Below are 23,342 nucleotides of genomic sequence, written 5' to 3' on the forward strand. Positions count from 1 at the left end.
GCTCCCCCCCACGCCAGACCCCCGTGCGATCCCCCCCGTGCAATGCCCCCCCCCTCACGCCACCCCCCCGTACAATGCCTGGCTCCCCCCACGCCAGAGCCCCTCCCGCCGCCCGCCATGTCCCGCCCCGCCCCGCCCCGCCCCCGCAGCCATGTCGTCGGCGGCAGCGGCGGCGGCGGCAGCGTCGCGCAGACGCCCGGCGGCCGGGGCCGAGGGGGAAGCCCCCGGGGGAGCCCCCGCGCCCGGCGATGCGGAGCGGGGCATGGCGGCGCCGGGCCTCACGCTCTGCCTCAAGCTGCTGGCGGCGGCCTTCTACGGGTTCAGCTCCTTCCTCATCGTCGTGGTCAACAAGAGCGTCCTCACCACCTACGGGTACGGCTGCGCCCGGGGCCTTCGCGCCCCGCGCGTCACCCCCCTCCTGGGGGCTCTCTGCATCGCGGGCCCCCGGCGTGCACCCCTCCGCCATGCGAGACCCCCGTGCGACCCCCCCCGCCCCGTGCATGCACCCCCCAGCCTTGGGTGCCGTCCACCAGCAGGCACCCCCCCCGCACCCCCCCGCCATCCTTGGGGGCTGGGCACCCTTATGCATGCCCCCCCTCCCTCCTTGGGGTCCTTTACACCCCTTGCACGCACGTGGGCCCCCCATGCACACCCCTCCATTACCCCCCGGAAGCACAGTGTAGTGCCAGCCCCCCATGGGTGCCCCCCCCCTTCCCATGGGGACCCCCTGCACGGCTGGGCAGTGCCCCCCATGGCTACAGGCTCTGCAGGTTGGGGGGCTGGCGGGCGCTGCTATCCCGCTCCCCGTGCACATGGTGGGGGGTGCATGGCTGCCGGGCACCCCCCCCCCCATCGTGGGTGCCCCCACTGATGTCTGCTCTCTGCCCGCAGGTTCCCCTCCTCGCTGTGCGTGGGGCTGGGCCAGGTGAGTGGGGTCCCCTCTGTCCTGTCCCCCCTGACCCCCCAGGCGGGGGCTGTCGGGCTGACCCCCACTCTCTTGCAGATGCTGGCGACGGTGGCGGTGCTCTGGGCGGGCAAGGCGCTGCGGGTGGTCAAGTTCCCCGACCTCGACAGGCACGTCCCCCGGCGGGTAAGCCCCCTCCCTGGGCACCTCTCCTACGCACCAAGGCCGGGTGGTGGTCTCTGCCCCAGCCCCTCGCCTGTGGTGGGCACCCCGGGCTTTTTGGCAGTGGGATGCCTGTGCTTGTTGCCCTGGGAGCAGGGAGCTGCACGGGAGCCTGCAGCCATGGAGCAGCTCTGGGCTGGGGAGCTGGGACATGTGCGTGTGTGAACATTTCCACAGCGGGCGGAAATAATTTTACATATATTATAAAATGCGGGTGCTGCTGGGGAGCTCCCTGCATTTCTCTGGTCACTCATGCAATGTGTTATCCCTCTTAAAATTTTCTAGACATTTCCTCTACCTCTTCTGTATTTCGGGAACCAGATCACAGGACTGTTCAGCACAAAGAAACTGAAGTATGGATGGCTTTTCTCTACTGGGGGGTACACAACAGGGTCCTTGTGGGGGGTCCAGTATTCGCGGGGAGTTGCTGCCAGGCCCTAAGGTTTTGCAGGGGTGTGGGTGACCCGAGCAGGAGCCGCTTGGGGCGATACGGTTCATCCTCTGCCCACACTAAAATAAGCCACGTGCGTGTTTCCAAATGCTTTCCCCTAGCCAGCGGGTAGGGAGGGACGCAGGTCTGGCCCTCGCCCACCGTACGTGAGGGTTTGGGGCTGTCCCTGGGGTCCCCCGCCCTGACAGGGTCTGACATAAGCAATACCTTTTCGGGTGTGGGAGTAATGGCGTTTCCAGAAGGGAGCTGGCAGGCTCGCCGATGGCTCTGTTCTCTGGAGCCCTTATCCCGGTGCCCGCTCAGGGCATTGCTCTGCGGGTGGCCGCAGAGCTGCGTTTCGGCAGCGCCAGTGGGGGGAAGCCCTTTCACTCTGCTAAACTTTTCTTTTGCAGCCTGCCCATGTTCACCGTCCTGCGAAGGTTTTCCATCCTGTTTACAATGTTTGCCGAAGGATTCTTGCTCAAGTGAGTCTTCCCAGCCCCTTCTCTCCAGGGCTATCGGTGACAGATTCCGGTTAGAGTTACAAAAGTCTGAAGGTGTTGGAATGACGTGCAGCGTGTCAGTGAGTTTTTGTGTCGGAGATCTGTGTGGTCAGGGGTTTTGGCTCTAAGCTGGGTTTTAGGAACGAGGGTGGGCGGAGGAAGCGGATCCAGGGAGCAGCAGCGTGTTACATGCCTTGATCTGCACAGCCTTTTTTCCCTGCCGCCTCTCTGCGTGCCTGGAGGGAGCTGGGCGAGGCGAGGTGCGATGTGTAGCTGCCAGGCAGGGGGAAGATGGATGCGCTCTGTCTCCCCTTGCAGCAGCCTGGCTGTGCGGCGCACTTTTGGAAGTGGAACGTGTTGTGCCCGTCTGCCCCTGCTAACAGCTCTCCTCCCTGCGAGGACTCGCAGAGATCCCAAAACAGCTCATGCTGTGTGCTGACAGTCCCCTTCCCAGGGCCAGCACTGGGGTGCTGGGCTGGTCCTGTCCCCCACACGGTGCCACGTGCCCCGTGCCCCTCTGAAGCCTTTGCTGCAATGGGCAGATTTGTAGCACCCCATGAACTTGCACCTCATCAATGCCAAGTTGCGGTTGGTTTTTGTGGTGGGGTGTGTGTGTTTTGGGGTTTTTTTTTTGGTTTTTTTTGGGGTTTTTTGGTTTTTTTTGGTTTTTTTTTGGTTTTTGGGGGTTTTTTTTGTTTTTTTTTTTTAAATCACAGAGATAATTGTCTAAAAACGTCTTGCTTTTACTTGCTGCCTTTTCATGGGTTGGCTTGCTTGGGGTTTTCTTGCTCCCCCTCTGTATGTGCTGGGTGGAAAGGCTTCTTCCTGCTGCTCTCCAAAGTGCTCGCAGTACTTAAGTGAAGATTTAACTGTGGATGATGGTGGTGTCCTCCTGCCTCTCTTTTCAGGAAGAAGTTTTCTTGGAGTATTCAGATGACAGTATTTGCTATGATCATTGGTGCGTTCGTAGCTGCTAGGTGAGCTCCTGGTTTGCCGTTCCCTCTCCTCTCTCTGAAGGGTCCCTGTGTGGTCCAACCGGCAAAGCTAAGGTCAATCAACTACCACCATACGTCCCAAGAAGAGAGAGAGTAAATGTTGACTTTTTTTTTACCCTCAGACATGCTCTCTAGTAGGAAAGAATGTTTTACTGACCGAAATCCCAGTCTCTCCTCGCATGATTAACTTTTTCTGACAACTTACTGGCTAAACAGAAGGTGGAAGAAATCTTGCAAGTGTTACACTCTGCACAGCTTAAAGCTTTAACTTACGGTGTTTTCCTTTCCCAGTGCTGACTTGGCATTCGATCTGGAAGGATATATTTTTATCCTTATTAACGATGCCTTAACAGCTGCAAACGGTGCCTACGTGAAACAGAAGCTGGATTCAAAGGTAGGCTGACCTTCAGCTTCGTTCTGGGCATTGCAGAGTTGTGCTCGGTTTGGCAACAACTTGTATCTGAGGGGGGAAAAGAGGGGAGGCTTGCCCAGTGCTACCCCATCCCGCTCCCAGATCTCCTGTCTAGAAGGTTTGGCAATACCGCTGTGCTGCTCTTGGTGCCAGCGTTGCCAAACGGTCCCGGCTGGAGCCGTGCCCCTGTGCCAGTTATAACCGCAGTCCCTTGCGACAGCAAAGAAATGGCATTTGGGTTGATGGTGGCCATAAAGCCTGTTGCAAGCTCATAGCCCAAGTCTCTTTTATGTATTTTTATATATATATATAAAAATTAAAAAAAAAAAATACACACACATGCATGCACATATTAAAAAAACCCCTCCAACTCTTCTATCTCTCAGAATCCCACATGGATTTAGCTCAAAAGATCCAGTCTTCAGTAGCAATATGAATAAGGTTTTATATTCCTGTTTGGAACCAACTTAAATACGCAGATGTTTCTTATTTCTAGGAGCTGGGAAAATACGGTCTGCTATATTACAATGCACTGTTTATGATCCTTCCCACCTTGACCATTGCCTACTTCACCGGAGATGCGCAAAAGGTAGGATTCCTGCCCCAAAAGCAAGATCTTTAGTGGCACAATACCTTGTGGGCAAAATGGGTTGTTCAGAAGAACATTTTACTGTTTGTTATAATGCACTTTCTGTAACTTAGCCTTCTTACATAAAATGGGAAATACTCAAAACATGAAACTGCAAAGTAGTCCGTTATCCCTGGTTTGCAAATAAGTACTGCGTAGCGTCTGAGGGAAGAGGCTGGGGCAAAGGATGGTTTGAGGCCGGGTTTTGGGGTAGAGAGGGAAGCCATTTAAGTAAAAAGTAACTGTGAGCCTTACGTTGGATGCTAAGTCTGCAGAGTTGCTCCATTTAAGGGTTTTTGCAATGCCTGAGGAATGGGGAAGTGCGAGAGCAATAAGTGAAACCAAATATTATTTAAAACAAAGAAGTTGAGTATTTTTAGAGTAATTTGGCTTCTTCAAACTTCTTTCCGTCCTTCCCTCTTACTGGGGTGGTTATTTTGTTGAATTGCTCTGGAGGTCAGTGTGCCTGTGCTGCCCCAGCAGGGCAAGATCTGACTTACGTGTGGTTCCATATACTTGAAACTTATATTGTAATAGTATTATTTATTATTATTACAGTCACTTATGTGCAGCTATACTCAGCTCTCCTGAGCAAGAGCACTCACTTTTCATGCCTACATGGAGAGGCATCCCTCTCCATAGGCAGGGAAGGGAAATGCTGAAGGCTGGAGGTGCTGCCCACCCAGACCCCCATGGGTGACTGCTGTGGGTGCCGGTGGACCCTGCAGACACCCTTGTCGTGTCCGTCCGTCCGTGTGTCGTGTCCCGTCCCCCCCCCCGCCCCCCCAGCCATACCTGGGCAGGGAGAGCCTGGTGGCTTTTTTGTCATTAGGAGCTTAATGCCCTGATGATGAGCCCCGGTAAGCAGTCACTAAGATAATGAGCCGCGATTAGCGAGGAAAAGCGTGGGGTGAAGGTAGCTCAGACCCTGCCCTTCATAAAGGGCGACTCAGTGGGATATATTTGGGCATAAAGTGCTCATTTATAAGCAGGAGCTGGCGGACAGGGAGCAAAATGTTGCTCTGTGCTGCACTGTGCAGCCTCTGTTCAGCCTGTGGAGAAATTGCCTTTTTTTTTGTGTTTTCCTTTTTTCTTTTTTTTTTTTTTTTCTTTTCCCCCTGAATAAACTTCTTTTTCCCTGGCTGAGCTCCTGGCAGCCGGAGGCAGACAAAGATGCGCTCTGTTGGGGCTGCTGCCAGGAAACGCCACGTTTGCAGGCTGATGAAAAACCCTCTTGTGAAGGGTGTGCAGCTGAACGTGTCTCGCACGGGGATGGCTCCCGGGGCAGAGCTGGGATGGGGGGCTGCATGGTGAGGGGCCATGCTGGGGAGATGGGGTTGTTGCATAGGAAAGCCTCCCACCATACTCGTCGGTGTGTTAAATCTTGTAGTTCATTAACAAGCATCAAAGGTAACGATGTCTTGTCATGCCGTGCTTTGTGAGAGGCAGAAATGGGCATGCTGATGGTGGTGAGCAAAGCCCTGCAAATAATTCCTGGGGATGAAGGGGATGGACCGCCTGCAGGAAGGTCCACCCCAGCCTGGCATTTCGTGTCCCTGTTGGAAAGCACTGTTCCAGCTGCCTGGCAGGATCCCTGGGCACGTGGCAGCCCTTCTCTCCCCTGTGCCAGTCCCTGCCCCACTGGGAGGAGAGGTGGGGGGGACCAGCCATCGCCCTGTTCTGCCCTCACCTCCTCAGTGTCGCAGACTGGCTGAGGTTGGCAGGGACCTCCGGAGCTCATCTGGTCCAGTCCCCTAGAGCAGGTGGCCCAGGACCATGTCCGCTTGGGTTCTGGGTATCTCCATGGATGGAGACTCCACCACCTCCCTGGGCAACCTGTGCCAGCACTCGGTCACCCTCACAGTGAAAAAGTGTCTCCTGATGTCCGGAGGGACTCTCCTGTGTGTCAGTGTGTGCCCATGGCCTCTGGTCCTGTCCCTGGGCAGCACTGGGAAGAGCCTGGCTCCGTCCTCTGTGCACCCTCCCTGCAGGTGTTCGTACACATGGGTGAGACCCCCTGAGCCTGCTCTGCTCTGGGCTGAGCAGTCCCGGCTCTCCCAGCCTTTCCCCATAGGAGAGATGCTCCAGCCCCTTCTTCTTGGTGGCCCCTTGCTGGACTCTCTCCAGTATGTCCATGTCTCTCTCACACTGGGGAGCCCAGTGCTGGACCCAGGACTCCAGGGGTGGCTTCCCCAGTGCTGAGCAGAGGGGAAAGAACCCCTCCCTTGACCTGCTGGCAGCACTTTGTCTAGTGCAGCCCAGGACACCGTTGCCCTTCTTTGCAGCAAGGGCATGTTGCTGGCTCATGGTCAGCCTGGTGTCTGTCAGGACCCTGAGGCTGTTCTGCAGAGCCGCTTCCCAGCCGGGTGGCCCCAGCATGTCCTGGTGCCCCCAGCATGTCCTGGTGCCTGGGGTTGTTCTTCCCCAAGGACAGGACTTTGCACTTCCCCTTGAGCTGCATGAGGTTTCTCCTGACCTGTGTCCCCAGCCTGGCCGGCAGCACCACCCTCTGGCCTCCCTCCCTGCAAACCATCTCCTGCTGCTGGAGCTTTGTCCTCAGAGTCATCCCAGACCTGCAGCTGGCTAAAACGTGGGTTGGGCTGAATGGAGTGTAACTTTAAATAACGTATTTAAAAAAATAAAACCAACCAAACAACCCAAAAAAAAAACCCCCAAACCACCTAACCCAAAAAACCAAACAGAACCCAACTAAAAAAAGCCCTACCATGAAATCCAGACTTCCTTTAGCCACTTTGTCAGCACTGTCCCTAGAGGTTAAATTCCCGTGGGACATGCTGTCTAAGCATTGCAGTTTGCTCACTAATCCCAGTCCCTGGTGAGGGCTCTTCTGAGCTTTTTCCCCCCAGAACTTACTAGATCTATATGTGAACTTTTCATGTCCCTTTCAAATGTCGGAAGCCCGGAGAGCTGCCGCTGTGGGTGGCGGTGGCAGGGCTCTCTTGCTGGGGATCCCGATGTGGCCGGGGAGCTCGGAGGCTCCTGCTGCTGCTGGCAGCTTAGATGCACAAAATGTGGGTGTCTGCAGCTGCTGCACAGGGCTCTCAGGAGGGTGATTTTGGACAACAGATGGCTGGGAAATGCCTTTCCTGGTTCCTCCTGCTTGTACGACTGTTGCTCACTGCTTTTTCCAGGAGGAGTGTGCTGGGTGCCAGCTTGGGCTGGGAGGCAATTGTGGGCAGCAGGCCCTTCTGCAGCCCCAGGATGTCATGCTGGGCTGTGTTTTGTTTTCTTGTTGGTTTTTTTTTTTTTTTTTTTTCTGCTGTGATATGAAAGCGGATGTCAGAGGTTTGTTTCTCACCTTGCTGTGAATTGCTGTGTGGTCTTCTGTAACGGCTGGGGTGTGTTTCTTGCAGGCAATGGAGTACCAGGGCTGGGCAGACACACTCTTCATTGTGCAGTTTACGCTGTCGTGTGTGATGGGGTAAGCACGTACACTGCCGCGGTGGGTGCTGCCTGCCTCCGAGGGCTGGGGCGCAGCCATCAACCAGCAGCTGGCTTGGGGGGGGTTCCAGTAGTAGTGTATTTTGGTGTTCTGGGCTGTTCTGGGTTAAAAAAAAAAAAAGTATAAATCTCTAGTCCTGATAGGGACACCGTTTCTGAGAGCTATGGCAGATGGAAATTACTTCCTACCCTGCTTCAGTGTAGGTTTAGCCAAAAAAATGGTGGTACAAATACCACTCTAGAAAAGAGAGGGAGAGATGCACGGATGAATGGCAATGCCTGAAGCACGTCCTGGAGCCTAACGTCAGCTCTTCCTCCTGCAGGTTTATTTTGATGTACTCCACGGTTCTTTGCACTCAGTATAATTCTGCTCTTACAACTACAATAGTTGGCTGCATTAAGGTAAGCTGTTTCTCTGCTCCCAGGGCTGCTGCCAGATGAGCGTTGCAGGAATCGTTGCTGGGGGCTCGTACGAAACAGTGGCTTTAGCTGTTGGCGCGGGGGCTCGTTGAGCATTTGGGACGTGCCTGGCACCGCGGCGCTCTCCAGCTCGGCGTGGCCTGAGTCATCTCGCCCCTCCCTGCTGCCTGCGCGGGACCCGCGGCAGGGTGCTGCCTGCCTGCAGGAGTTACTCCAGCAAAAGCCATGAGCAGCCTTGGGGCATCCACAGCCTCCCTGCACCCGCTTCGTGCCGCTCCGGCATTATGCAGTGCATCCCCTGGCTCTGCCCGCACAGGCAGCGGTATCTGCTCAGCAGGGAAGGGCTGGGCGGAGGCTCTGGGGCTTTTGCTGTGTGCCACACGGAGGGGAGGATGGCTCCAGGGGATAATTTTTGGGGTGGTCTTTTTTTTTGTTGCTGTCTGGAGTAGAGAGACACTCTGTGCATGTTTGTACAGCAGTCACAGCAAGCAGCCGTCTGTGGTGCTGACTGCAGTCAGTGAATTTAGCTTCCCTGGGGCTAATGACGTGCAAAATGCCCAGAAACAGCCGTGATCTAGGTCACCTCGGCCCAACGAGCCCGTTGCAAAAATAGACGGGCACTCCTGGGCATTTTTCTGGCTTTAGTGCCGGTCTCGAGGGAGAGCATTGCAGCCCAGCGGCTGCACTGCCCTGCTCCCCAGCAATCAAAGCCTGTTCAGGATCCTTTCTCAGCAGCTCTAAAACCAGCCACTTTGAACCCAGTACTGTCGCTGCTTGCCTATTTCACACTGCATCTGGGGTTTCCTGTCTCTACATTGCTCTAATGCATAGAGCATACACTTGTCTCGGGCTATATAGAAACTTACGCTGTTGTTGCTAAAATCTTGTTCCTTTGCAGAATATTTTAATAACCTATATTGGGATGTTTTTTGGAGGAGACTATATTTTTACATGGATGAACTTCATTGGTTTAAATATCAGGTAAGAATGTTGGGCGTTTGAAGTTTTTATTTATGATTTGCAAGTGAAAATTGCCATGAAACTGAAACGGTTTGACTGGCTCAATGCTTCTTTCAAAAAAAAAAACCAAAACCCTATGGACTGGTGTTCATGCCGCAGCAGAGGAGCCGGCACCGCACGGACCCGCATCTCGCAGCCTGGGGCGAGCTCTGTGCCACTGGCAGCACCGCGTGGTCCCTGCTTACAGCCTGGGCTGTGGGGAGCTCCCAGGCAGACTTGGGATGTTTTAAAGGCAGGAGAACGCACAAGCGTATTTTAGCAGCAAACTTAAGTTGTTCTGAGAGTTGCGTATTGGAATCGTGTAACTAAGGTAGCAAAAGAAGTATTTGTTTTATTTCACTTGGTATTTTAGTACAGCTTTTGGAAGAGTCTCCTTTCTGGGTGGGGTGTATTTCTGTATTGTGAAAAGTCTCCCTTGTTCTGCCCCTGTCCTTCAGCAGGATTCCTTCAGTGATGAAGCAGGTCCAGCACTAGGCTAGGGACTCGGGCTAGCAGGCATTTGGGTACAAGTTAAACAAAATATCTGATCTTCGGAGGAAAACAGAATTTTCTTGCAAATTGATGCTTGCAGCAGATCCTTGACCATTGGCATACCCATGGTTTTGACTTTTCTTTGGCAGCTGGTGTTTGCAGCTGCCCAGGGCAGGTCTATATAACTAATAAATGTGCTGGTGTAAAAGGTAGCATCTCCTCTGGGCTGCTGGTGGCAGGTTTGCATTGTGCAATGCAAGAGGGAGCCAGCCATGAGCATGCCGGAGCGTGCAGCGCACGCGCGTGCTGTCGCTTCTGTGGCTCTGAGCTGGGATCTCTCACTCTCATGCCTGACCCTGTTTTGCAGTATTGCTGGAAGCCTGGTGTATTCCTACATCACTTTCACAGAGGAGCAAACGAGCAAGCAGTCTGAAGCTGGCATCAAGATGGATATTAAAGGAAAAAGCTGTGTGTGACCAGGGAAGGGCTTTTTTTGGAAGCAACCTATTTCTGATCACGGGCAGAATGCGGGAAGGAATCTGGCGTGTCTGCCATGGAATAACAGTGATGCTCTTAATTTGCACAATCTAGATTGCTGCCTTTACAACTTACTGGGAAGATTACTGACTGCACGGTGAAGAATACATCTAATTAAGTCTGATCGTGAGGAATTAATGAGTTTCTAATCATGCTGAGATTTGGCAGTAGAGATTGGCACAAGCAGCGTATGTGTTTGAATCGCAGAGGACTGTGTCAGCAGAGGGCCGTACCTTGAGCATCCTTGGCTGCATCTCGTGGTGCAGCCACCACCAAGGCGGTGGGCGCAGCCTGGGACGGATGCTGGGGCTGGCTCTGCTCTGTGCCTCCCCCAGCCTGGTCCCTCAGGCTGGGCAGCACATGCTGCTGCTGCTGCAGGAAGGTGAGACCGTGGTACCTAGCACAGATCCGGCCCCAAGGGGAAGGTGAACCCCTCCTCTCCCCGGAGTAGAGTGGAGCAGAGGGAGGGGAGCTGCGGTGTTGCAGCCCATGCGAGGTGAGCACTGGTTATTCCCCCAGTACAGCTGCTTCTGCAGGATGCTCTTGGTTTGGGCCAAACCCCCTTTGTTGAATGCTCAGTGCTCTCTCAACTTCCATTTGTTAGTTGTTTTTTGGTTTGGTTTTTTTTTGTTGCTGTTCTGTTAACCCACTTTTAAAGCGGGGTTTACCCTCCTTGGTTTCCAAGAGCCTTGCAAACATTCACCCCTCTCCTGCCCAAGGTTGCTTTTACGGGGCTCAGGGATGTTCCCCACATGAAGATTTTACCTGCCACTGGTGAGCTCGGCAGGGCCAGCAGCCTCCCTCAGACAACCCTGGGGTCAGAAACCTTTGGATGTGGGAAAGCTGCTGGCTGTGCCGGGGCTGGCCCTGGTGCAGGGACCCTTGCAGGGCACTTCAGGTCCAACGGGGAGTAGCGGCAGGGTTTGCAGGACAGCTGACGCTGTCCCACCTGGCACACAGAGCCTCCTCCTTCGGTCCAGAAAATCCGCTGTAAAGCGAAGGTTGCGGCTCCTGCCCCTGCAATCCCCTTCCCACCCACCAGCACCATGTTCAATCGTGTTGTTTTGGTAAGTCAATGGGAAACTCGCGGGGCTGGCGGGGTGGGTGGCTCTGCGGGTGCTGCTGCTCATCCCTGCAGCACCAAGCACATGTGGCGTGTGCCCAGGCTGCAGCACCAGCACTTCAGCTTTGGCCAAGCCCTGGCCCGCAGTTTGGTTTTTTGATGTAGTAAGTTGTCTTCGGTTTGTGACCCATTAAAAGAATGGGTTTTTTTTTTTTTAATATGTCAGGCAGTTTTAACTGATTTTTTTTTTAAAGGTTGTCTGACACAGCACTTCTTTCCAGGTCTCTCCTTGGATTGTCTTTTGGTTTAAAAAGAATTGTTTGTAATTCTGGTTAACAAAAAATTTTGGTAAAGCTATATGAGGTTTTTTTGTATACATTCCTTTGGTAACCAGGAAAACAGCTTCTATAGACAATATAATTTGTTTGTGGAAGATACTTGCTAAAAATGTAACTGCTGTTTGGCAAAGATGCATTTATTGGAGTGCTTAATATTGAAGTTTTTATATGTGACTGAGAATTTCTCTAACAGTGCTGGTAAAGATGTGTAATGAGTCTGCTGGCCCCCACACTGCTGCCTGCTCCAAAATCCCATCCCTGGAGTTGTTCTGGCCAGGTGTGCTGGAGCTGATGTCTCCATAATGTAGCCGGGGTCTTCCCTCCGGGGGGCTCCCTTTTGGGGGGGCAGCAGGATGCTGAATGGGTGCAGTGGGGGATTGGTCTGGTTACTACATTTATAAAGCACCTGGCAGCACAGAGGGCTGAGTCCCAGAGCGAGGAGCAGCCCTTTTGGGGGGCTTCCCCCCTTATAGTGCAGAATTGGAGAAAGAAAAAAATTCCCCAATCATTTTTATTGCTTCCTAAATTTCAGTAAAGCCTCGGATTTGCAATCAGCTGCAGAGCTCTTGGTTTTTGGGAAAGACGATAAATGCTTCCTGCTGTGCAGAAGACCCAGTGCTACTCACACATCAGCTCCAGGGCAGGGGGTTACTGGTCCCTGCACTGGTTCCCAGCAGCTGGGTGGTACTGGGTCTGGCAGACCCCCATCCTGGGTTCCCCCACTCCCTGCAGCTTCCAGCCACCGCAGCCCTCTCTGCCCTGTGCTTTCACTGGCGCTGTACCAGACCAAACCCCTGTCCTTCAGCCAGGCCTCTGCATTTGTCTCGCTTGCTTGAACAAAAATATTTGCAAATCAGTTTTTGCCACATTTGCTTGTAACTTTGCTGTGCTGAGGCATTCACAGTCAGGATGTCAGTTCTAGCAAAAGTTTTGGTTTTTTTTGTTTATTTTTGAATCTACTGGTTAGATTTATTGTCCAAACAGTAAAATATTTTTAAAGCTTATTTTGTTTGTAACTGTGCACACTTCAGTGGGGCCTGGATGGTATTGTATACACTGGGAAAGAGAACAGAGTTCCTACAACAGTATTTTCTATGCTATTATTCGACTAAAATTTTTTCTATATAGAATCTATTTACAAAATGACCATTTTAGTGATTAAAAGGGTGACCTTTTTATTTGAATGTATGGCAGGCTTTTTATGTAAATCAGTGATGATAGCAGAAAAAAAAAGATTTTATGTGCCTATGTATTTTTGTACCGGCTTCAAATAAACCAGTGACCTTCTCTCCTCCTACCCCGCCTGCTCTTGCCTTCTGCCTTGCTTTCCTGTAGCGGCAAGCGGCTGATGAAGGTGCTGAGGCTCCCCCAGCACCCCAGCATGTTTGTCATCCCTTCTGCGTGTCTTCTGGTACGTGGGAGGGGGAGGTGAGGGAGTTCTCTTGGGTTTTCAGTTTAAATTTTGAGGATAGGAAGAGGAAAAAGTATCTAATGGGGGGGGGGGACCCCAAACAAAAAAAAAACCCTAGTGCCTTGCTAAAATCAGTCCCTTTCCTTCTTGCCAGCTAGCCTGAACTGATGTGTTTTATGGGGGTGGAGCACTCCATGAGGTGCTTAATGCTCCCAAAAAACTCTGTGTGCAAGACAACTGCAGAAAAGGAGCCCACACTGGTCCCCGTCAGCAACCACGGTGCACAGGGTGAGCTGGCTTGCCCAGGGGGGCAACGAGAGCAACAACTTTTGCTCCTGAGTCCCAGCATCAGCAACCTGGCTCGTGCTGTAGCAGGGCACTGCTGCACCTCCTGCCTGGGGCTTTCTGCTGGCAGTTAACAGTGTTGTTGTCACTTACCAGGCCTTTGACTTAGAAATAAAAATTAACTGTTCAGTTAACCCACGGCTACCTCTCCTTGTCCTGGGTGGCAGCACCAAACTTGCCCTCTTCTCTGCCCTCCTTTACATTATGCTGCCTTTACATTAAAGTGTACAGCAAAACCCCACCTCTCCGCCGGCTGACTCCCGCTGCTCAGAGTAATGCCTGGCCCTTGTCTACAACTGCTCTGGCTGGCCCTGGGAATGGAAAGAAACAGGTCAAAGTTAAACCAGAGAAGAGAAGTTTGTTCCTGTGGTTTTTCACCACAGCATTAAGAGAGTCACTACCACGCTGCTACAACAGGATGGGGTCTTGACATCCTCTGTAAGCAGAAATACTCTACCCGCTGTTTTGAGCAAAAAAAACTCAGGAATTTTTTTATGCAGACAGTATGTTTAAAAAAATATTTTAATAAGCTTTTTCAGAATTGCAGACAGGGACCAGGGATAAGAGACGGGAATTACTAACAGTGCAAAATTACTATGTGTGGAAAATTGTATAAAACTAATTTGTAAATTTTGTGTGTGTGTGTGTGTGTGTGGTTGGTTTTTTAGTATCACATTTAATCCTTTAGGAAGCCCAGCAAAGATTTATGCTGTTGAACTGGATTCTCTGTTCAGGCTGCACTCTTGAAGTGCTTCATGAATCCAGGACACCTGCTCCAGCTGAACCCATCACAATGGTGCTTGAAAAACATACCCAAGTGTCACATGCTAGTTGTGACCTTTCCAATGCAGTTCGGAAACACGTTCAAACACTTACTGGGCTCCAAACTGTACTGAAAGCTTTTTAAATGAAATAATATATTTCTAGAATTTTAAATAGCTTTAGTAGTGCAATGACTTACGAAGTTATAGTGGCTGCATTTTGAAGAACATGAACAAAGTATTGTATAAAACACCAGCATAAACAAAATGTAAATTATAATTAAATATTCTTAAAGTCTAGCTGAGCATTACATATTTGTTGATTATGGAATGTCAGGTCTCGTCTACGTATCACCAAAAAAAGTTAAGGTAAAAAAACAAAGCAAGGTTCCTGAAAACATACACAGTGCTGTATTTCACACACAAGCCTGAGACAATTTACTTATAAACTTTCCTATAAATTTTTGGAAGTATTTCCAACTTGCAAACAAAAAGGCATAAAAATAAAATTGAAAACAGGACTCGAGTTGCAAAGACTCTTAGAAGCACTGCACTACCCTCAGTCTGAAACCGTCTCAAGACCGTCTTTGATACAAGGCTGTGATGCTTTGGGTTTCCATTAATAAACCAGCTTGTAAAATTAACAGCAACCTCTTACTAAAGCAATCACTTAATTAATTGATTAATGCAGGCCATACGTTAACAAACCTTACTGATGTGCCTCTCCACATAAATTGCTGTCTAATTCTAGGCAGATGTCACCTTCTGCACGTCAGCTGAACCAGTTAGAACGGATCATTCACAACATTTCTGGGAACAGCAGGTTAATACACTCCAGTAACTCATCATGGTGATGAAGCCACACCGGATCCAGAGGACTCGGCTCATGAATGAACATAAAGTCCAAGTACACGTAGTTGAAGAAGAAAACAAAACAAACAAAACCCTTAGCAGTTGGGTTTTTTTAGGTCAATACATTAGTCTCAAACCATAGGACCCTACATTTAAAACTGGAATCATAAAGACTCATAAACTTTAAGTAAAAAAAACCAATTAAAAATTAACAGTGCTCCTGTAAGCCACAGGAGGAGGAGATAAGATTATAAATTATACAAATGAACAATTTTTCCTATTTTTAATATAGTAGATGTGTAGCTGTGGCTTAAAAAAAATTAAAAAAACCTGAAACACTGGTATTAAAAGTCTTTCTATTTCATGGATGTAAACCCTACTTCAACAACTTTCAAATTATGCTAGTGGGACAGTGAGCATCACCCCCTCCACACGCATTTATAAAGAATTTTCGTTTCTCGCACTTTAATCTTAAAATAGTTATCCATACCTACTCTCACTTCTTACCCATCTGAATCGCTATATACTGAATGTATGTATGTGTATATGCTGTACCAAGTATGTGTATGTGATGTTTCTGCTCCCACTGAAATACCCATCCATATAAGGTCCACTAGTTTTCAGAAACTCAAGATCAGGTTACCAGCTGCACGTCCATTTCTAACATGTACAGCCAGAATCATTTGACCCACTTCCTACTCTTCCTGTGCTCAGTGAAATGTAGAAGATGATTGATAGACTGAAAATTAATCAATGGATAATCTAACACCTGATCTTGGCAAACAAGGTTTAGTAAACTTAAGCATTTGGCTGAAGTGAAATTTATCTGAGCTCAAAATAAAATGAGAAAATGTATAATGAAAGCTAGAAAATTTGTGCAACGCAAGCATCATGCTTAACAAATTTTTAGCATCACTATTTGCCATAAATAGAAGTAAGAAAAAATCATGTTTTCAAAATCAAATGACTTCTAACCATTCTTGATGATGTTTACTGTTTTCTGAGAAGACAATAACATGTTGGTGACTAATAAGCAGTTTTTAAGTCAATTGGTTTGGTTTGGGTTTTTTTTGTTGGTTTTTTTTTTTAGAAAAGACTTCAGCAAAATAAAATTAAGCTGACATTAGACTCAGGATATCAATTCTCTCATAAAAGTTTACCAACTGTACAAGTTAAGAAAATTATACAAGCTTTTGTTTTAAGAAAGGACAGTTCAATCAAGACATAAGTACTGTAAAAATCTTTCAAAGGCTACAAAGAAATCTGGAAAAATACAGAATGTATTTCTTTAGCCCAGATAAAGAATATGGAAAGACATCATTGATGTCAACAATTTTACATATACAAACCTGACCTGGTTTATTTATTTACCTTTTAAAACTTCTATATATAAAAATAGTTGTGCTCATAACTTTCAGGATTCATAAGGGTTCCTTAACAATGGGATGACACTTTTCTCTTGCTAGCATGAGTGGAAGTCTCTGTGCCTACTGTGATGCGTGTCTTGGCATTCTGTATTTCATTTTAACTTCCGGCAACATTTGAACCAGCCCTCTGCTTCAAATAGGATGCTTTGTTCACTTGTACAATGCTTAAATAGCGTATTACACACAGAAATTTCTTTAATGTATTAGGCTGGGAGTATTTTTGCAGAAACTCACTGATTTCTTTCTCAAATATTTTCAAGAGCCTTAGAGTTCCCAGAACTACAGTTGCCAGCTCTGAGAAATGGAATATTCTCCTACTGCTTTTCAGCACTGAAAAAAACAAATAATCAGATCTTAAGAGCCAACTAGAAGGTATCAGAAAAAATCTCAGCAGATTGTTTTACGGAACTGGATTTTGTAAGGTAACCCATCAACCCTGAAAATTTTAGACACCCAAAATTTACTCCAAGGAATAAAATCAGCTCCTAGTATTCAGTCATCCAAAGTTTCTAGTTCTTCAAGCTTCCCATGTGAGTTTGCTTCTTGGAAGATCTCTGAAGAACCTGGACTCTCTTTTCCATTGCTGTTAATTCTTCTTCTTTTCAGAGGTCTTTCATTTTTTTCTTCAAAATCATTTTCATTTCTTGAAGCTGAATGAGCAAGTTTTGGGTCAATGGAAAGGTTTTCAGTTTCATACCCATTTGTATCCAGATCCGTGTGAGGTGTTTTTTTGCCACTGGTAGGTCCATTTACATGCAATCCTTCAATTTTTGCTTCATCTTTATTTGGTATCTCACCTGGCCCATTAGCAGACACCCCTGCATTACAGAGACATACCATAAGAAAGAGGACAGAAGCGTAAGCAGTAACAGAACAATCTGTGATAGGTCAATAAAGCAGAAGTCTAACTAGTCCCATTGAACTAAAAAGCCAGTATCATTCTCCATATTGTCACTGTGTGATGAACGAGTGATTTATTTGCATACAAATGATGGACATATCATGACAGGGTTTATGGAAGCCCCTACAAGCAACAGCAGCCAATAAAACGTCCTGGAATCCCATAACTGTACAAGCTGCAGGTGGACTGAACTCACCTGGGCAGTTTCTGTAGCTTCCACTTGATTTTCACAATGCTATTCAGCCCCCAAGCTCCTCCCTTCTCTTGCTACTCCTTTCACTTCAGCTCCTTCAGAACGGCTGTCCCTTGCTTTTGAGGTTTTCTTCACAAGTGATCATGCCCTGGCTCTTCTCCCATTCCTGACTGCCCTTCAATGCCCCATGTCTGGTAAGAATAGCTAACGGTGTCCCTGAGCCAAGTACCAGAGAAGCACTAGTGTCCTGCATGATAGCCCAGTTCCCACCTCAGTTGTTTCAAATATCCCTCACGGGACTCCTCACAACATAAGCGTTACACTATACCAGCATGGGGAAGACAATAACAGATTGTTTACATTTAAAAGGAAGATTCTAGTGGAGATTTATCTTCAATATATGACCACTGGCTAAATGCAAACATGTAGCTTTTTTAAAAAACATTTTTAGCTTAAAGCTGCTAACACCCTGGAAAATATTTAAAACAAAAACAGACTTGTTTTTAGAGAGGCAAGCTGAACTTCTCATTTGGCTTGTCATCTGCGATGATTTGACAACTCTGTTTAGGAGGGACAGGGCACACACTTACCATTCTGATTGCTGTTGCTGGTTGTGCTGTCTTCCCTTTCAGACTGGCTGGTGCTGCTGTTGGAAGTTGTAGGAGGAGGGGACGGAGCTCTACTGGAAGCAGCACTTTCACTTTCATCCAGGAGACGGTCCATATAATCCCTACACAATAGACACAGCGCGTTCAGCATTGCCTTTACTGTGTATAGGATTGATGTTATTTGTACAAAAATACTCACTGCATATACTGCAAGTGTGACCAATTAGTTTTATATCTTTTGAAATGCACAGACTTATCTTGCAAAGTTAACGACTTTAAGATGTCCTGCATTAACTGGCCCATGTATGGTTTGTCCACAGCAACTACGTATTTGTTGACAAATCACTGCAGCCAGCTTATATAAATTCAGCCTGTGCTTATGCTAAGTCCCATAAGATCATGCACAAGCAGAAACTTCAATATGCTGTGATGTTGCAGACTATATTTTCAAGGTGATGCTCTCAGGCAGGTTCATACTAAGCTCTTGCAATTTGCTGTGGCAGTGATAATATACCATTAAATAAGTTTTGTGCACATACAACCTCAAAAGGGGTAAAGTTAAAAGCAAATTAAAACTTCAGAGTTAAAGATAAGACATTTCCATATCGGAAATCTATTACAGTCCTACAATTTAGGTCACTAATAGTAAATCTCTAATGAAAGATTTAAACAAACAAAGCTGGTTGGTAAAGCTCTTCTACATATGGTATTAGCCTGGATTAACTCCAGAAACAGCATATCCTCACACATAATTATTCTGGAATGGATACTGCACCCTAAATTCCCACATTTATCTGCAAAAGCATTCAAGAATAGACAAGTACAGTCCTTAATGACACTTCTTCTGATCACCATATGCAGTCAACTGCAAAAGAATCAGAGAATGTTTTAAGTGATTAGCAACCAAAAATGTCTACTAATTTGGGCAAAAATGGAAGAAGAGGGGGAGACAGACAGTCCCTGACAACCGGTTAAGAAAATCCAGCAGCTCTGGGTGCTTCTCTATAACAGTCTACAAAGCCACAGACGGCAACCCTTAATGTCATACTGCAAGTTCACTTCAGTGGTCCAACACACAGTTCTAAAGTGTTTAAAGAAACAATACTATTAAAAAGGATCAAAAGAGAAGCCAGGAACAAATGAGAGGAAAAAATAATAGTAAAAAGACTTGGAGAACGTCAGCGGAAAGAGTGGGATACTAAAATCATAGCATTGGAATGAAGGGCAGAATACATTGGCTCACTTGCTCAGATTTGAGGGAGGAAAATACACAGCTGTGCACAGACATTTCCCTCTTTGCCTATCAGAAATGTGAATGGGGAAAGGAGCTATATACACCCAAAAAAGCCCTAGCATAGGGTACTCTGTTGGCCAGAATTCTTGCCAAACAATACATTTCAAAAGGATACTACAGCATGTACCACAAACCCCACCTGAAACTTGTGACTAACGCCTTTGTATAAAATGTGTATTTAAAGTAAAACAAGCATTTAAAAAATTCCACATATTTGCAGAAATGTTACATTTGTGAAACATTTAAACAGAAAACAAACTAAATTAAATAGCTGTTCAATGCAAATTGTTGGCCTTATTCCCAATAAATGTATTTTAGAAATTACATTATATGCACTAGTAAGCTTTTCTTACACCTTGGCTGTTTTCCTGCTGCAAATTGGGATTCTGGAATCCCTAGGTTGTCATACCATTTCAGATTAGAGCAGTTTAAAATAAAGATTTAGATCCAACATGTAAAAGCGCATAAAAATAATGCACATCTTACGTTACACCAGGATGAAGATTGTATTTCTTCTTTCCAAATCGGGTCTGCTGCGCAAAGAAATCATAACGCTCTGATTTCTTCCACATGTAATAAAATGCTACACACTCACCAACTGATCTTGTCCGTACCTAGGAAATATGTGCCATGCAAATTTTGATGAATTTAAATACATTTTTGGCAAAAAGCTACCATTTAAATCAAAAGGTGTGGAATTCAAAGACCTTTATACAACATAGGAAATAGTGGAAACTATTGATTCAAAATTTCAGAAGCCCACAAATTGAAATGCAAATTTTAATAGTGTTGCTAAGAATACTGGAGATATCGTGAGGTGCCACAATCAACAGCTTCAGAAGAATTATTCAAGCCTGTTTCACTAGTCTATTCAGGACCAGAATAAGACTCTAGGGATGCAGATCTTCCTGTATGTATGCCCAGAAGGATTTTTTCACTTTTCTGAACTTAGGATTCACAGTCACAGTTACAGAGGATTCTGGACTTCAACAAACCAATTTGGATGTATATGTAGTAAAAATGAGAAGTAGTAAATATAGTAATTTGTGAAGGAAATTGAGGATAAGAATTTATTTACAACTACGCTGCTTTTAAAAAAATGCGAGAACTACACTTAAAATCAGTGTTTACCTTATTTGCCTGAATCACGTGAAAATCCTTGCCATAGACTTTCAGTCCTTGTTCAAAGTTCCTACACTCCTCTTCTGTCCAAACAGATAGTTCTTCTATAGCAAGGATATGCAATAAAGAAAATACTTAACAAAAAAGCATACGGCCAATAAAAGAAAACTTAAGTGACAGAAAACATAACGTGGTATTCAAGTTTCTTACACCATCTGCTGACTAAATGAGAACCACCTCCAGAAATTTCACTTACTGGTACAAAAATGAAAATTCTCCCTTCTAGTGAGTAGGTGGGAAACTTGGCTGCCTGAAGTAGCTTGTTGGTAGGGACTATTATAAACGGTCCGTAACTCCAGCCCTGCCGCATGGGGGAAATAACTAGGCAGCAGAAAGAGGAAGGGCTTAGAAACTTCATCTCACCGTTCTGCCCCTAGAACCACAGGAAGCAGGTATCCTTCAAGCCAGCACACAGCAAGAAGGAGTTCATACTATGGACTCAAACTGGTTGCTGGTATTTGGAAGAAGCAGGGGAAAAGGAATGAGAAATGAGATCTTCTTTAATGCTGGCAAGAACCAGCAATGATAAGCTGTTAATTCCAGTTAGAAAGAAAAAGAAACTGTGCTGCTCATACTATCGGGTGGGAAACCTTGGCCTCACTGAAGCCAGAATAAACCCCTAATAACTTTCAGCCACACTTCTAAGAACTTAATATAATTTGGCCTTATTGATTCTTAAGGTCACGAATAAATAAGGATTAAAGTAGTGAGAGAACAAACTAATCTTCTCTATTTGATCATTCTTGTCTTGTGATTTGCACAGTAAACTCTGGAGAAGCCACAGGTTTGAAAGAAGAACCAACAGATCAATGTGGAAGGAAAATAACTTGTGCCTTCTCTTAGTTTCTTGTTCCTTTGAGTATAAAGATCAATACCAAAGCAGGAAATGCTTAAGGCTCCAAAAGCATCTTTAAGACCAGGGTCTTTTGAGTGTAACACTTTTTTAAATAAAAGATTTAGCTGCTCATTCTCCTTTATTTAGAATTGTGAATTATTTCATTTTATATTTTATGTGTGTTCCATTAACTGTGATGACTGAAAAGGTCTAGAAGAACAAAATGCCCAAGAAATGCACAATTCAGTTGCTAAGAAGTAATTTTAAATTTTAACTTCTTATTAAAGTCACATATATAAATATCAAGCTGTATTGACAGGAAGTTAATTTACACACCCTCCATGAGCATGTACCTGTTTATACTACATCTGATAATTTCATTCTCTCAGAGAACTATGATTCACTGAAGGTTGCATTTAAATGGGCACGGATATTTAAGGCTTACATGCAGGCAAGCTCAGTCTGTTGACAGCAAAACCCAATACCTGTGTAACAAATAAAACCAGAGTTCAACAATATGAACTTAACTTTCAGTGTATGCTCACCTCTGGCTGCTTTTACATTAAATCTCAACCTTCGTAATGATTCTTCAGTATCAAAATTGCACTTAACCAGTTCATACAATGCCTGGAAAGATGAAAAGACACACATTTAACATTCTAGATACCACTAAATTTATGTTGTGCCACAGAAGTATACTTAGGAAATCACTAACACCTATTAAGAAAAGATTGAAAATAAACTCTTTGAATGAATGTAATATAATTTAAGACAGTACAAAGACATTTTTCCTCTGTTTAAATTTCCAAATGTCTAATTACATAATCAAGTATACATTCAGGTAAAGTGTTTTAACATTTTCATCCACTGCATACATTTGTACAATTAATGGGTTTTTTTTCTATGAAGGAAAAAAAAAAAAGTATGCATTCATACCACTTTAAAAAAATGTGTAACTGAAAGAACAGGACTCATTCATACATAATTATTTATATATAAAATAATGCATTGATACATCAAGCAATGTTAAACCTAAGTTAACAGTTCAATATTTGTTGAGAGGAAAAATACCCATCACATTTCTATTTCCACAAGGAATAATAAAGCTGTTTCAAAAGCAATTTTAATTCTTGGGAGTAAAATAAAATAAAATAAAGTGATAATTAATTCTGCAATATTAAACTACAAATCCTAATGATTCTTATATACCTGCTCATTGTCTTTAATATGTGATCCTTCAGGAATTGCATCTAGGCCTTTCTCATCACCCGTACGCCTCGACGCTTCATTTAGGAACTCGATCACTTTATCTTCTGGTAAGAAGTCAGGATTCCACAGCAGCTGGTCATCGTTTTCATACACTGAATTAACCACAGGAAAAATTTAAAAAAGCTAAACCAAAAATATAGAAGTTTATTCTCTCTTATAATGCTAGTGATTATGAAACCTTGGAAGATCATTAGAGCACCAACATTAATCCAGAACACACATGAGGACAGGGAAAAGATAGTCGCAGTGATCCAAATGACCAGGATACTATACCTTATATTGTCTTCAAATCTCTGGCACAATCAGTGCTTTGGATTCTAGGACCCATTTATGAAACTCCAAGTAGTTATGAAACTACCTTCCTTGTCCCCCTCCTGAAGCCACTCAAATCATGAGGTAGCAGCACTCCCCAACACAGTCCCTGAACGATCGATCCAGCATGCCTTTTCCCTAAGCAGCACAGTTTTGCTGATGGCAGCCAGCAGACACGGAAAACTATTTCAGAAACTAATTATATCTGTTTTCTTGCAAGACGATTATGATCACTCACATAAAACCAAAAAGCACATCACCAAAAATGGTGCTAAAAACTCTAGCAGGTGTCTGGACCACTAAATATAAAAGTCTTAGCTAACATGGCTGGCAAAAGCCAGCAACAAGGTCCACTACTTCTCCAGGGAAGATGACACCCAGATGCCAGACGTTCTGAAGTCAAACAGCTCCCAAAAGGAAACTTTGCTAAGACCTTCCTACTACTTCCAAGAAATACTTTCTAAACCAAAATCATTCAGGTAAATAAAACTGAATTTTAATACTACCAAATCTCTGCTGGTTTTTTCAGAGCTTTTGCCTGAGCTTT

The 23,342-nt window shown here is 46.1% G+C and overlaps 2 protein-coding genes across 4 annotated transcripts in view; one reads left to right on the forward strand and one right to left on the reverse strand.

Moving 5' to 3' along the window:
• Positions 1-262: 262 nt before the first annotated feature.
• Positions 263-9,955, forward strand: SLC35D1 (solute carrier family 35 member D1). The gene is made up of 12 exons (XM_075710881.1): positions 263-372; positions 892-925; positions 1,004-1,090; positions 1,412-1,479; positions 1,970-2,041; positions 2,968-3,036; positions 3,346-3,448; positions 3,963-4,055; positions 7,469-7,536; positions 7,880-7,958; positions 8,875-8,957; positions 9,835-9,955. The coding sequence occupies exons 1-12, from the start codon at positions 263-265 to the stop codon at positions 9,941-9,943; spliced, it is 975 nt and encodes a 324-aa protein (XP_075566996.1). The 3' UTR covers positions 9,944-9,955.
• A 3,429-nt stretch (positions 9,956-13,384) lies between these two features.
• MIER1 (MIER1 transcriptional regulator) overlaps positions 13,385-23,342 on the reverse strand; it is a 43,831-nt gene continuing 33,873 nt past the window's right edge. For 2 of the 3 annotated variants that reach the window (XM_075710444.1, XM_075710443.1), the window contains exons 8-13: positions 22,424-22,575; positions 21,760-21,841; positions 20,329-20,423; positions 19,684-19,811; positions 17,886-18,025; positions 13,809-17,019 (exon numbers count right to left, since the gene is read on the reverse strand). In XM_075710444.1, coding sequence (XP_075566559.1) covers positions 16,694-17,019; positions 17,886-18,025; positions 19,684-19,811; positions 20,329-20,423; positions 21,760-21,841; positions 22,424-22,575 — 923 coding nt within the window. In that variant the 3' untranslated portion in view covers positions 13,809-16,693. Of the gene's footprint in view, positions 13,473-13,808; positions 17,020-17,885; positions 18,026-19,683; positions 19,812-20,328; positions 20,424-21,759; positions 21,842-22,423; positions 22,576-23,342 lie in introns of those variants that run through there. The other variant, XR_012831051.1, reaches the window with a different exon arrangement.

This window comes from Pelecanus crispus, chromosome 5, assembly GCF_030463565.1.
Source record: "Pelecanus crispus isolate bPelCri1 chromosome 5, bPelCri1.pri, whole genome shotgun sequence".
NCBI lineage: Eukaryota > Metazoa > Chordata > Aves > Pelecaniformes > Pelecanidae > Pelecanus > Pelecanus crispus.

What these genes read in the sequence shown, in the direction of transcription:
- SLC35D1 (XM_075710881.1), top strand. Translation starts at nt 263, where the DNA reads ATGGCGGCGCCGGGCCTCACGCTCTGCCTCAAGCTGCTGGCGGCGGCC. An exon ending in ACAGGCACGTCCCCCGGCGG is followed by an intron (nt 1,091 to 1,411) that starts GTAAGCCCCCTC and finishes AAAATTTTCTAG; the next exon opens with ACATTTCCTCTACCTCTTCT. An exon ending in TTCAGCACAAAGAAACTGAA is followed by an intron (nt 1,480 to 1,969) that starts GTATGGATGGCT and finishes TTTCTTTTGCAG; the next exon opens with CCTGCCCATGTTCACCGTCC.